General features: G+C 35.7%; 1 protein-coding gene across 1 annotated transcript in view; it reads right to left on the bottom strand.

Moving 5' to 3' along the window:
- Positions 1–2,916: 2,916 nt before the first annotated feature.
- Positions 2,917–15,254, bottom strand: part of FUT9 (fucosyltransferase 9) — a 210,507-nt gene continuing 198,169 nt past the window's right edge. Inside the window, exon 3 of the mRNA XM_070556697.1 lies at positions 2,917–3,133. Within this exon, the coding sequence (XP_070412798.1) occupies positions 3,062–3,133 (72 nt within the window). The 3' untranslated portion in view covers positions 2,917–3,061. The remainder of the gene's footprint in view (positions 3,134–15,254) is intronic.

The following is a 15,254-nucleotide window of genomic DNA, read 5'->3' as shown; positions in this document are numbered from 1 at the left end:
CTGTCTGTCTATTCCCCCCTCACTCCCGTGTGTGTGTGTGTGTGTGTGTGTGTGTGTGTATTTATAACCTAAGGCATTTGTAGAGGATGTTTTTATCTCATCTTGTCCCACCTGTGGTGCTGGAAACCCTAGGTCTGTGGGAAGCCCCATGCTTACTGATTTTGCCATCTGGTGTTTGAGTAAAAAGTGGCTTTCCCTTATCTTTTATTAGAGAGGTCTTTTCATCCTTATTTTTCTTTCTCACCAGAACCTCCAGGCTAATTATATGCGTGAAAGAAGATTCTCCTTCTGGCTGTGGTTAAGTTTTTCTTTGTTTTTTGCATCTAGTAAATTATGCTCTTTGAGTTTCTCTTTAATCCATTGTAACCCCCCTCTTCATAACATATTTATTCCTTCTAAAAAAACTGGCATTTTCATTTTTTACACATCAAGCTTCTCCTTAAAAGAATTATTTCCACTTATCCTCACATTTTTATTATCACTCCTTGTTTTTTTTCAATCAGCAGGCTTGTTCTTTCTTCTAAGATGAAATCTGGCTTGTGACACATATTAGCAATTTCAGTCAATGCAGCTTAAGGTGGGAAGAAGAGATAAGCTGCAGTGCAAGTGTCTAAGATCCTATTTTATTTATTACACTTTCCAAGGTTAGATTACAATGTTTTCTTTTTGAAAACGTTATCAGTAAAATCATTCAGGGAGTATAGTTATGCGGTTATCAACTTGAGAACCCAATCCTCGGGCTCTAAATTTTCACATACATATGTTAAAATATATTGAACTGTCTCTGGAAGGAATAAGCAAGACCTAAAATTTGTATTTCTGTTCTTGTCGTAATAGCTTTACAGCTGTGAATAATCTCTGGGTCACAGTTTCTTCATTAATCAGTTAAGACGCTGGAACTCAATATCTCTAATGTCTCTTTTGGCTCTAAAACAAAAGATAGTTAGATGAATGTTTTGAGTTTGTCACTTTAGTTTTTAGTTTCTACAGAAGGTCTTTTTGTAGTGAAAATTAAATGAACATTTTCTAATTAAATAAGATTTTAATTTTACCTATACTTTCATATATAATATAAATATATGACGTGGTGCTGATTACTGACCAAAGCATCGAAGATGACTGGATAAATTAATTAGTTGTTTTGATTGAAATGGAAAGTTTTTAAAAATCATAACTTATGGTGTTATTCTTTCATCACAATTATATTCGCATGGAAAGTTTGGCTGAACTTGGCTTGAAAGACAAGAAGAATAATGGAAGTCAACATGTAATACAAGAGAGATCTTAATTTGCCACAGGCTACCTATGAATATAACTGATTTCCTAACTAATGGAAAAGAAAAGAATCACTTCTGAAATACCTTTTGTGCTTTGGCTTATAGCTAACATTTGGCCTTGACTATGCTGTATATGTTCATAGCATGCTCCATTTTGTGCCTCCTCTTATCTAAAATGATATAAAAGATTGATATAGAAGATGAATGGGACAACACTAAAAATTAAGAGACTGGTAGTAATTATGCCAACCATGGATTATGTAACCTTGAGAAAGTCACTTGACTTCTCTGAACTCTAATTTATTTGTAAAAAGAAGGAACTGGATGGCTGAGATTATTCCTGGCTTTATGAAGCAGTGAGCATTTTTGTTTTAATGTGACCATTTGGTATTTTACGTTATTTATTAATTTTTCTCTTTACTCGAATGTTTGTTCCATGATAACTTTTGAAGGAGATTACTTTGTGAAATATATTTGGCACCAAAGTGTTCCGTACATTTGTCAAGATTCTCCTTAGATTCCATTTGTAATAAAGATTCTATTTTTCACTCTAACTTGGAATTGATCAATGTTTTAAGAGTTGTTTGTAGTCTCAGGTTAGAGTCTCAGTTCATTTTAATAATAACTTGTGAATAGTAACTTTGTGTCACAAACTATTAACTAAGCATTAATATTAATATTAGCTTACAATCTGTACATTCCCCTCAAAAGTCTACTTCTTTCAAATACCAGGAGCAACTGTTTTTGTTTAACATTATATTTCTAAAAAAGGCAAATTTAATAATGTTGATAATCAAAACTTAAATTTCATTATGCAGTGCAAAACCAATTCGTATCCAATATAGCAGTACTTAAAACAGCTAGTTAGCTCTGATAGATTTGGTTTACCTAGAAATCCATCTTTCATCTACAGAAGTTAACGGTAATGATAGTAAATATTTTACTATGTGAAATACTATACACAGATGTTCTCACTCGCTTCTCATAGCAATCCTATTAGGCAGGTGCTAAACATTTCTAAATCTACAAATCTACAAATGGGGAGATTTAAGAAACTTGTATGAAGTCTACAAAAAGGTCTGTGGACTTATAATGCATTATGGTGTAGCATGGTGAGATGAATAACCTATTAGATCAGTTCAAGTGATTTGAATATGTGTTTTTGTAACGCAAATTAGGTTGCAGATGATCGGCAAATAAGGAAATGATGTCAATATAAAATGGACAAGCAAAGTTGGTTCCTGAGTGATTTTTCCTAGTGTGTAAACATGTTTGAAGCAGACAGAAACAAGCATTCACAGTTAAAGAGAAAATTTTAGCCATATGCAGAGGTAGTGGATGGTTTAGTGGTTTCCAGAAGCACGAGGCTTTCCCCAAAGTTATGTGGTGAAGCTACTGTGAGTGCAGATGAAGAAGCTGTGAAGATATTTCCCTCATGTTGAGAGAAACAGAGAGAAAGCGAGAGAGAGAAATTGAGAGAGAAATGAAAAAAAGCTGCATCTTGAGATTCATATTTCCTTTTAATCAAACAAGATTCCATCGGAAGCAAATACATTCAAGGACCTGCATCTCCAAGCAGGGTGAATGGACCAAGATGCTGGACACAGATTTCTGTGGATATTTAATTGTGTAAAGATTTTCATTATTATTGCTTTTGTTTCTTTTTTCATAAGCCGTATTATTTTTTGTGCACAATGCAGAATGCAACCAGCACAGCAGAAACTTCCTCAGTCAGTCTCTCTGATGCATTCATATTCATGGCCACTTAGCCCAGCTGATAAATGTCATGTTAATGAGACGATGGTGTACTTCAGGGCCTCACACTGTTTGATGGCTGTTGTCTGTACTTCAGATCCCTGATGAAATTAGGAGAAAAAAGAATATGGAGAAATTAATGCAAATTAGTCATCATTAATAGAATACTATTTCGAAGAATTAATAATTCTAAAGAGAGAGAACTTGTACTGTAAGAAATATTTAGATCAAGTGGAATGGCTTTTTTTCTATTAAAACAAATATAACAGTGACATTAAAAATTTTAAATTATGAGTATTGTCGCCACCATAACAAACTGCTGTGCCACTGGGCCAGCTCAACAAAACTATTTTTATTTTGACATAGTACATCCAAACTTTGTTGTCTCTCTCGTTAATAAATATACATTTAAAAATAGCTGTAATTATAATGTATGCATAATATGGTCATCTGTGTTGTCACTTGTTCAGTCATTTACTTTTTTGTGACTTTCACGGAGTTTCATCATGTATCCACAACATGATTTATAAAACCTCTCCTACTGTTTGGTATTTGAATTGTTTCTATTTCTTTTTTTCTATTATACAAAATGAAGGAAACATCTTGGTCCAGATAGCTCTTTCCCTATTGTTAAATAATTTTTTTAGAACGTATGATAAAAGCAAGGTTTATTAGATAAATGAATATTAAACCATTATATTTATGACAGCTGATATATATTACCATAGTGTTGTCGATAATAGGCAAAAATTTAGAACTCCACTAGCAGTACATAAACACACTTGTCTCACCACAACTTTGTCAGGATTTATCTGACCTTTTCATTTTCAAAATTGGTGAGAAGTACAAAACAATAATTCTGATATTGCTCTTCTTTTGTTTGCATTTCATACTAAATGCTGGGCATTCTCCTATGGAAATTGTAGAGTTTTGGGGGGACTTAACTTTTTAAACATCTTTAAATAGATTATTGAGATATAATTGACATATAATAAACTGTACATATTTACAGTATAAAATTCTATGTTTTGATATATGAAACCTGTAAAACCATTCCCGCAATCAAGAAAAACAACATATCCTCTTGAATTTCTGAAAGAATTTGTGTAGAATTGGTTTTATTTTTTCCTTAAATGTTTCTTAGAATTTGCCAATAAGCCATCTAGGTCTGGAGATTTCTTTGTAGAAGGGTTTTTAAGTACAAACTGAATTTTTGAAGATGATATTGGTTTATTCAGGTTCTTTCTTTCTTTTTGAGTGAACTGTGGTAATGTGTGCCTTTTAAAAAATTTGTACATTTCATCTAAGTTTTCAAATTTATTGACGTAGGATTGTTTATTCTCTCACTAGCCTTTCATTATCTGTACAATCTGTAGTCATGTTACTGCTCTAATTTCTGACATTGGTAATGTATGTCTTCTCTCTTTTTCCTGTGATCAGTCTAGACAGAGATTTTTGAATTTTATTAATCACCTCCAACAATCAGTTTTTGGTTTCATTGATTTTTCTCTATTAATCTTCCATTTTCTGTTTATTTGATTTCTGCTGTCTTTGTTATTTACTTTCTTCTGCTTAATTTGTATTTAACTTTTGATTTGATGCATGACATTATATACTTGTTGGGTAATAGATAGTTTTTATTCTTTTAAATACTCTTAAGCTTGGTTTTGGACACAGTTAGGTTACTTAGAAATAGTTTGATTCTGTCAAGACTTGCTTTTAAGGATTGTTAGGCAGAATGGGAGCATCCTTTAATCTAGGACTAATTTTTCCCCTATTGTGACAATGCATTCTGAGTATTCTACTCAAAGTCCTGTGAATTTCAAAGTTTTTCTCTTCTCTCTGATAGGAACACAAACTAGTTCCAGCCTTATATTATTTCCGAGAACTGTTTCCTCTAATCCTTTAAGGTTGATTTCTCTGGCCTCAGATAATTTCCTCACATACATGTTTTGATCAGCACTCAGCTAAATACTTAAAGGAGCCCTTCTGCAGATCTCTCTCTCTCTCTCCAGCTCTATCCTGTTTGGTACTCTGCCCTGTAAAATACGGCTGCCCCTGCCTCTCCAGACTACCAACTCCGTCTCTTTGTGTCCTCAACTCAGAGGTCCTTTGTATCAGTATCTGTTGACTTTTCAGTGGTGGTTTTGCTGGCTTTGCATCCATGATTAGTCTTCTCATTTGTCTATTTATTTTTTAAATTATTTTTATTTATTTATCTTTTGAGGAAGATTAGCCTTAAGCTAACATTTACTGCCAATCCTCCTCTTTTTGCTAAGGAAGATGGTCCCTGAGCTAACATCCATGCTCATCTTCCTTTACTTTACACATGGGATGCCTGCCAAGCATGGATTAATAAGTGGATCCAAACTGGCGAACCCTGGGCAGCCAAATTGGAGCATGGGAACTTACCCGCTACACCACTGGGCTGGCCTCATCTATTTATTTTTGTGTAATGGCCATTGCATCAGGCAAATTATTTACTGAAATAAGTGACAGCTCAGGATGATTTATCTTCTTTTAAGAAAGATTTTTATTGCTTCTGCTGGGCCTCTGTGGTCACTGTTAGTCTGTATAACTTAACACTAAGATTTGAGTTTGACGTTTTCTGGTCTACCCAGATGACCTGCCTGCAGTCTCTGCAAGGGCAGTTCCTTCTTTTCATCTTAATCCTGGGATGTCGCTGTTTGGATCCCAACCCAAAGCAGACAGTGAGGTTGAGCAGGATTACACATGTAATGGGGCCTGGAGTCTGACTTTTTGTCACCTAAGACTAGTGACGATATTAAACATGCATAAAATGCTCAGCTTTTGGTGGTGACTAATTTATGATTAAATAATACCCCAGGCAAAATGTTCCCAAATGCCATGTTAAAATCTCTGGATTCCCATCCTTTCCAGAGTCATGGCCTTTATTGCCTTACCATTCAGCTATTTGATGATTTTTGGAATGTGACTTATATTTCACCCACCTTTTTTAGTTGTGCTCAACAGAAGACTTTTTGTGAAATATTTAGCCTACTGAGTTCAAAAGTGAAAGTCATGATATTTTTCCCCATAAATGACAATAAGCAGGGTGTTGCAGCTATGTCACTGTCTTAAAAGTTAAATGTAGTATTACTTTAAATCTTTTAAATTATTACAATATTAAATACAACATTAAAATAATTATAACAACTAAAAATGTCTCCAGATATTGCCACACATCCCCTGGCGAGTAAAATTGCTCCTGGTTGAGAGACACTGCTGCTGAATTCTGGACGAGATTTTCCAGGGGTCACAGCCGACGCTCATAACATTGCGCTGTCTACTTGGTAGGTTCTGCCCCAGGAGGTTCTGCCCTGGTTTCCATTAACCCTGTATGTTCACAGACATAAGCTACAATTAAACTGAATTATTTTTTTCTTCTTTTCTGAACTTCCCTTTCTCCGCACCTACGTATGTCACTCTGTTCTCTTTCTTAGCTTCCACTCCTTTCTCTTCCTAATACCTGTCCTGTCCAGTTTAAATGCTATGTCATTTTGGTAGCCTTCCTTCATCTTCTCATGTGCATTTCTGCTTCCTTGGAATATGATTTCTCCCCTGAATGTACAAGTTATCTACCTGAGGTTAAATCATGAAAGATATGAAGACAGAATTTGCCTCTTATCCATCTACCATCTTCTAAAGGCAAAGGACAGTTCTCTGCATCCAGTAGGCACTAAGTAAATGTTTGCTGAATGAATAAATCAGTGTTTTGTGAGAGGGGACAGTGATTATCTTTCATACAGTACTTCTGGAAAGAAACTGCTACTGTAGCTTCCATTTTGAATTCATTATAAATTTATCATCAAAAAATTTAACTAAATTATACTCTTCCTAAGTTCCTATTTCTTTAAACATATGAATTCTTGGAGCATTCTGTCCCATACATGGAGTACTTCTTAGTTAACATTTTGCTTCCATTTGTTTGTCTGAAAATGAGCTGCTTTCTTTTTTTGGTGATGATTTCTTTAAAATAATTTAAGGAATTTGGTTGTATGCACACAATTTGATTTTGCCTATGTTGACACATTCATTAATTTTAGAATCTAAGAGAATTCTATAACCAATTGAAAGTAAACCAAAATTAAATACACTTAATTTTTGTTCAGTTTTCCTTATGGTTCAATTGTTTCTTATGTATTATTTTATTAATCCAGAATAAAAATCAAGTTATATCAATATTTCCCAAAGAATGTTCTACTATTATCTTTAGGTACCCCATGAAAATAAAAAGTTGACGGTTATAGAATTTTTGGAAACTTGATGGTATATCTTGCTCTGGGAATATTCGTAATTTATAGTAAGATACTGAAAGTAGTAAGAAATTCTATAGCAAAAATCAATCAATCATTGGTTCAACCTTATTTAACCAAGTGTTTCCAACAGAACTTGGTGGTTAAGCATTGAGGCTCTGGAGCTAGATGGCCTGGCCTCAGATCCCAATTCTATCACTTTCTAACTATGTAACATTGGGTCAGTGTCCCAACTTTTTGGCTGGGAAAAATAGAGGTAATTAATGGTACAGCACTAGAGTGTTGTAAAGATTAAATGAAATAATACATGAGAAGTATTTAGAACATTGCTTGGTTTAGTGAAAGCCCTCAATATATATTTACTATTATTATCATTTATATTTGACCACAGGATTTATTTTTTAGTAAGAGCTATTGGTATCACTGTGGGATACAAACTTTGGAGGACTGTTACAGAGATTTTTAATATACGAGCTGTTCAGAGGAAGTCTGTCCAGATGGATTAGTTTTTATCTCCGAGTACTAACCAGAAGAAGTGATGGCTAACTTAAGTAGGGAACAGCCGGTTAATGCCTGCATGTGGTTGGATCCAAGTTGTACTTTGGACTGAGGAGTTTTCATCTCTCTCCAGGTACACTGAGAAGCACTGCAGTCCTATCTGCCCAGAGAGAAGAGTGAATCATGAAGCCAAGAAAAGAAAGACTACCTCCCATGACACACACACAACACAGATAGGCACACATACACATGAGCACACAAAAACACAGCACCACACATCAGGACACATATGCAGACACCTGTACTCTCACAAGACAAACTCATACCCGTAGAGAACTGCTGAAGTTTCTACAGGTTTTCTCGCTCCCGGTCCCAAACGCCCAAGAGTCCTGGTGCCTGAGTTCTCTAAGGTACTCTTTAGAATGCTTTCTTTAAGTTCTCTTTTTGGCTTGCTTGAGCTCCTGTTGATTTATCTCGTTAGCATTTTTTTCCAGAAAGAACTCAATCACAAATTGTATTACAACAAAAGAACTTGGTAAAGTCTCAAATTCTTCTCAAATTTTAAAAGTACAGATCAATAAATCAATATGAAATTGGGGTTTCTTTTAAATATATTTGACAAACAGTTGTCAGTTTTAAAAAATCTTACCCTTTATTTAGAGCCTTAGATAGAAACATGTACACTTATGCATCGTGGTTAAAGTTGGAAATCAGAAAATAGCTTTAATAAAACTAAAGATAGTGTCAACAGAGATTATTAATATGCTTGCTTAATCTATTTTAATGAAATGGTGAATTTTATGTTTTGCTTGATTAATTGCAAAAAGCTGTATAAAGTTTTATGAATAATGCAGGTCAAGTAAATACTATAACATAAAATCAATGGCTACTCTGACTTTTTAGATAGGATAAAGGTTTTCATCTGCGTAGTTCACATTGTTAAGTAACTACTGAGGGTCCAGGGTGCTGAAACTGGGGAATTCTAAATTTCAGACTTATTCAAAATTTTATTATTGTGGCTTCGTCCACTGGAAAATCTAAACACTGATTCTAGTGTTTTCTAAAACACTAGGTGAGAAATACATTAGCATTTTCACTTCTAGATTTGATTGAAGATATAATCTGATGATTGACTGTTTTCAAAAGTCAATTTGGATAGCCACCTTACAAGCTGTAAATGTGTTTAGAATTTAATTGTGGAAAAGCAATTCTTAAAGGCTGAATTAAGAAATTAATACTATCCTGTACCCACATACACACAGACATACACAAAGAAAATACATGGTTTGGAGTGATTTTACATTAAAATAATAATTACTATATTGATGCTGTTTACTTTTGTCCTGCTCCAGAAGTGAGGAAAACAATTATCTTCCTGCTGAGTTTGAAGACAAAGATTTTTCAAAATAGATATCTTAAAGTTTATTCAATGCAGAGAATGAAAATTACATGTCAAATTCTTAATAGAAAAGTTTGGTAAATATTCTAGATTATTTTGCTGTTGATAAACACTTTCCTGCATATTTCTTACATGGCTATTTGGGTAAAAATATATCTCCAGCAGAGTGAATTCTCCTCCAGACGTAAACAATTAAGAACATTGAGTTTCTTTGAGAAAGATCTAATCTGAAGAGAGTTGATTACAACATAGTTCTCAAAACCACTTCATCATTTGTTTATAGTTTAGCTGGAGTAAATTTCTGGTCTATAAGCATCTTTACAGTCAAGAAATGTAAATTACTTGGCCAGATTGCTAAGCGAGGAGATGTTAGGCAATTCAGTTTCTGGGCCATCTTTTCTTATACAGGGGCTTCTAGAGGACAATCTATAAGCTCAGAGACTTGTCCAAACTGAGGCCAGGTCAAATAAGGAGCTTTGCCAAAGACTCGAAGGTAGTCTCACCTTGGTCTCCATTCTCATCACTGAGCTTGTGAGTTCTTCAGTCTCCTCCTCAGTTCCTGACGTCATCATCTAAGTCCTGGTCTCCAAAGGATCCAAGTCTTCTCTTCACGAGCCTTCTCTTAGGTGGATGGAACCCCAGTCATCCCCCATTCGCTCTCTTCTTCCAGACATCTGCTCCTGCCTCCTATGCCATCTCCCACCTCCTGGTTTGGGAACTGTATTTTGCATGCAGAAATGTATTTGCTTTGCCCTTCTGCCCCATTCTAATCATTTGCTTGTCCCTGGACTATCACTTGTTGCCTGTTGCCCTAACCTATGGAAATCACATAATGCTTTGCTTACTGGAATAATCTTTCTGTTTTATTTAAAACTTGAGTCTACTTCTCTAGTACCTGCCCTGCTTCCGTTGGCAGAACTGTTTCTAGGTCTCAGGTTCTCCCAGTTTGCCCTGCCTCACTAATGTTAACAAGACACACGTGAAAGATGTTCGAGGCTGGAGATGACGAGAGTGTAGGGGGAGAAACAGGATCAGGAAGTTTGCTTAATAGAACTCGTTGTTGTCAATGTGTTTTGAACTGAATTCAGAATTAGTGTATTTTTTCTCTCAACATTCACAAATCGCAAGATACGATGAGCTTTTAGTTTTCATGGTCATTTCCTATAAGAAATTAGGGATATAGTGTTATTAGGTAGTCTCAGGAGGGAATTGGGTGGGCTCAGGTGTTTTGGAGAATAACTAATCAAACTATTATTAAGAGGGTTGGATAATCCTAACTGAGAGTCTAGACTAGAAATCCTGAAGCAGATCAATATCCTGACTATGCAGCTTGCTGAAGTTTCCTCTAGAGAGGACTTTTGAGTTCCAGGATGAAAATGGAAAGCGAATCTAGAGCCACTCCAGTTTCTTGGGTCCAGGCCAGGCAAGGCCACATGGCAATCCAGCAGCAAGGGCAGGCATTGAGAAAAATGAATCAGACTCAAGTGTCTTATGACACTTGAATCCAGGTTGCGTTAGAGCAAAAAGCAACTGGTCTTCGAGCAGCATTTTTCAGAGTACTACATGGACCACTACTTTTATGGGATGCAAATTAGTGTTACAGAAAACCAGAGTTTCTGTAAGAAAATAGTATGTGAGAAGTGCTGGATTAAACAAAAGTAAACACACTCCTTTATGGAAGGACATGTCAGGAACCTTAATATATGAAAATGCATTGTGAATCTCCATAAAAGAAATATTTTGTGAAGCATTTTTCAAATGTTTTTGAACACTGACCAAATTTTTATTCAACAAGCACCAGAAAGAATGAATGTTTGACACTAGCCTAATTTGGGACAGATTTGAGGGACCCACTGGATGCAGTGTTCAGATACAGAGTGATCGTTTGCAAACATGATCAATTACTGAAATAAATAACATATGTCGACAAATTTAATAAATGGCCACATGGTCAGGCAGACGTGTTCTTGCACTTATAAGCTCATAAACTCTAAAAATAGCATTTCTACTTGAAGTAATTATGGTTTGCATACTTAAAATCCTGAGTTTTGGTCTGGCTAAAGCTTTTGGACTTAATATTTAATATTATGGCAGAATCTGGCAATCCCAGAGGGACACTGAACCTTCCAGAATAATCTATTTGCTCTCTTTTACTAAACTGTGTGTTGTAGGCATTCATGTCCCTGCTGGCTTCTGGGAATTGGGTTTGTTATCCTGCTGGCTTATGGCAATGGATCCATTGTTAAAGGTATTCTGAGTTTTTTTTTTTTTTTTTTTAAGTCCTCTGCAAATGGATGGAGAGGGAAAAAAGACCAGGAGGGCAAAACTGAAGTGCCCACCCAGAAAGGAGTTTTCAGTTTTTACTGGTCAGTTCTGTGCTCCAAGAAAGTTGTTACACTGCTTGCAGTATGACAAATTCTGGGTTAACACTGTCACCAGCTTCTTTTAGATATGGTAAGTCCCAAAGCAGAGCTGCTCGATATGGAATTTTTTGTTTCAAAGTACCTGACTATTGAGACTAGGATATCAAAAATTCAGTATTTTACCTGTCACTAGGATATATCCAGTCATGTTTTCTGACTCTTCCCTATAATGAAAACAACTTTTTCTGTCTACCCAACAACAGAATAGTAATTTGGAGATCTAAGGTTTTAACAAAAACAACGTATTTTTAGGACATGGTGGTTTAATAGAGACTGGAAGAATTGAAAGAAGATGTTTAGGAAAATATTTGTCTTGCTTTTAAAATAATAGCTAAGAGTTATTGAGTGCCTGCTTACTGTGTCAGGTACTATTGTAAATCTTTTACATGTATTAACTCATTTAATCTTCATGACAATCTTATAAGTAAGGTGTGCTATTATTCCTGTCTTCCATGGGAGGAAACTGAGGCAAAATAAACTTCCCAAGGCGACACATTTGGCAGTGAGAGAGCTGACAGTTGAATGGGAGCAATCCTGCTCCAGAACCCAGACACTTCAAGCCACCACATCACGTTGCCTCTCTTCAGCTAAAGGAAGACATTATTCATTGGAATTAGAATTGGCCATGATGGTAAATGAGATGTTATGGTGCTAATTTCCATTTTTTAATGATTTAGAGCTTTAGAAAGATGTATTTTGTGGTTTTGCTCACATTGTACATCTGCTTATAAATTTTCAATGACTACATCACGTTGCAGAATAAATCAATTCAAACCAACCAACCAACCTAGTCTACATTTATCAATTTGAGTGTCAAGCTCTCCTTAATCTGACCTTTCATTTCAACATTCTAAGGCCAACTCTCTTCTTCAATGAAAATGCTGATCACCTTACCTGCTGTCTTGACCCTTAACCCTCTGAAATGTACCTTAAATATGGAATATATTTTGCATCATAGTGGATGTGACCCTTAAATATAGCCGAAGGATGCTGATGGTTCGCTGGCAGAAAAACTCCATGGGTTCTGGATAGGCATGGGAGCTATCACATAAGGGCACGTGTGACGGAGCATCACAAGAGAGGAGCAAATAAGAGAGAGGAGCTTATAAAAATTGGTAGAAGCCAAATTTAAAGAACTGTATATGACTTGCTACCAAATGAGGAATTCATTCTGAATGAAGAACCAAGGAACCATAATAAAACGTGTGTCTTTTAGGAAAAAAATTACTGGTTAATCAAGACTATTGCTGAATTCTCTCTCCCTATCGCCTTTTCTCTGTTTTTCTCACTAGCAGCAGTGTAGAGTGTAGATTTTCAAGACTTTAAGAAGTTATTGCGGGACCAGCCCCCTGGCCGAGTGGTTAAGTTCACACACTCTGCTTTGGTGGCCCAGGGTTTCACCTATTTGGATCCCAGGTGCAGACGTAGCACCACTCATCAGGCCATGCTGAGGCAGCATCCCACATAGCACAACCAGAGGCACTCACAACTAGAATATACAACTATGTACTAGGGGGCTTTGGGGAGAAGAATAAGAAAAAAGAAGAAGAAGAAGATTGGCAACAGTTGTTAGCTCAGGTACCAATCTTTAACCAAAAAAAAAAAAAGTAGTTATTGCTTTAGTCTATGTAAGAAATGTTGAAGGCGCCATTGACTAAGTGGTGCAATAGCAGCAGGCTAGAAGAAAGGGGAGATATTTCATGGTCAAGTGGTTGTGGGGAAAAGGAAGAGAAAGAATCAAGGATGATTTCCAAGTTTTTGACTTAGGCAACATAATTTGTATTAGTGCCATTAAGTGAATGAAAGATTAGAGGGGAATTAGGTGTTGAAATCCCCTCACAGTGGGCTTTCCAAGGCAGTGAGTCTACAAGAAGTTAGATGACATAGGCAATTGGAAATTAGAGGCAAATGGCTGAAGAGAGAAGTCCATAATGGATATATACACTTGGGACTTTAGTCTATTGGTCACTGTTGAGTCTATTAGCCGGAATACAAACAATCAGTAAAACACGTAGAGTAGTAGAGAATTGAGAATGCAAGCGGAGGCATCCTTCAAGCTGGGATCCAGGCAGAATGAAGAGAGTGGGAAAGATTCTCCTATTCCCCGCCATGAGCCCAAATCATTAAAGATCTAATTGCAGCCCAAGTCCACTAAAACAATGCGGGATTCAGGAAACAAACTAGTGAAGAACAGTTTACATGTGTACATACACTGACTGTCATTTTTTGATTGGGTATTTGTAATGAATGCATAATCTGTAAAATATATTTATTTGGTTTTAAAATTTTAATTCAATATATACAGAGAATCTAGATTTGCATGTAAGTGAAAAGGAATCTCTCAAGTGAATGATTTTGAATGTAACCATTATAAATAACCAGCACTAACTACTGCACATTTAAATTGAATTCTTTTATTTTAAATAGTCACAGTACAGGAATTCACTACGCCTGAAAAGAACATCATTATTTACACATCCAAGGAATAACTCCAGTGGTGAATCAGTGAAGTACTTAACACTGAGTATAGGAAATATGATTGAAGAAAGAGAGTTCTTCTTGCACATATAGGCTCAAATCTTTTACACATTTATTTCTGCCTTGGGATTTTAGCACAGATAGCTGAAGTCACTATTAATTGCTGAACAAAATTTCACAAAATTATAACTGTAGCAATAACACCATATATTTATAAGCCCGGAAAGACATCAATGGGCAGGAATCCACAATGCAATGGCATTTTTGAAGGAAGGAAATTTCAAATGACATCTCCAGTTTAATTTGTGGAAAACACAAGTTCTCCAAATAGCTGAATATACAGATTCCCTATGGCATTTTGCCTTTCATGGCTTATTAAAACATTTGCTTAGCTGCCATAACATGTTATGTTATTCACAGGTTGAATCAACGAAGGGAACAATATGTAGCAAACTAAGAGCCCAGATCAATGTTTGCTGAATGTCATACAAATGCAACATCCTGGCCGGTAAAGTTGGCCTCTACACTGCTAGAACTGACTACTCATCATTTGGATTAATGCTTTACTCCGGGATGTAGCAAGACTCAATTGCCTGATTTTCATTTGGAATAGTAGTGAAAGTCAACATTTCTTACCATTAAACTAACTTCACTGAAGCTGTTAAAATTGAACTTGAATGAACCAAACTTCTGTAAATAAATAAATAAATAAATGTATAAATAGGATCCCTGCTGGTTTAATAGCTTAGCAATGAAATTACCTTCCAACAGTGTAAATGCTTATCTTGGTGTTTTAAGTCACCAAGTGCTATGTTCTAGCCTTACTGTATTATGATGAATGACTAATTTCATTTGAGGCATGGCCGTTGGTTCACACATATTATCTGTTTGGAATTAAGCCCTTTCAAAAGCACAAGTATATTTTCTGAAAAAGAACACAAAACAAAAACAAAAACAAGACTTCATTGAATGGAGTAATTTCTGTTTGCAAAGACTACTGCAAATTATCAGCAGGCAGAGGCTTGGTCTCTGCAGCCAAGATTCATAGTTCTTATACAATCATTGTTTTCTTGATTACCCATTACTCAGAAAAAGATTGGGTTTACATTCTTTTTCCTATACCAGTGACACTGATTGGCTGTCCGCA

This window comes from Equus przewalskii, chromosome 9, assembly GCF_037783145.1.
Source record: "Equus przewalskii isolate Varuska chromosome 9, EquPr2, whole genome shotgun sequence".
Taxonomy (NCBI): domain Eukaryota; kingdom Metazoa; phylum Chordata; class Mammalia; order Perissodactyla; family Equidae; genus Equus; species Equus przewalskii.
Note: the sequence above shows the minus strand (reverse complement) of the source record. Positions and strands in the feature narration are given on the sequence as shown.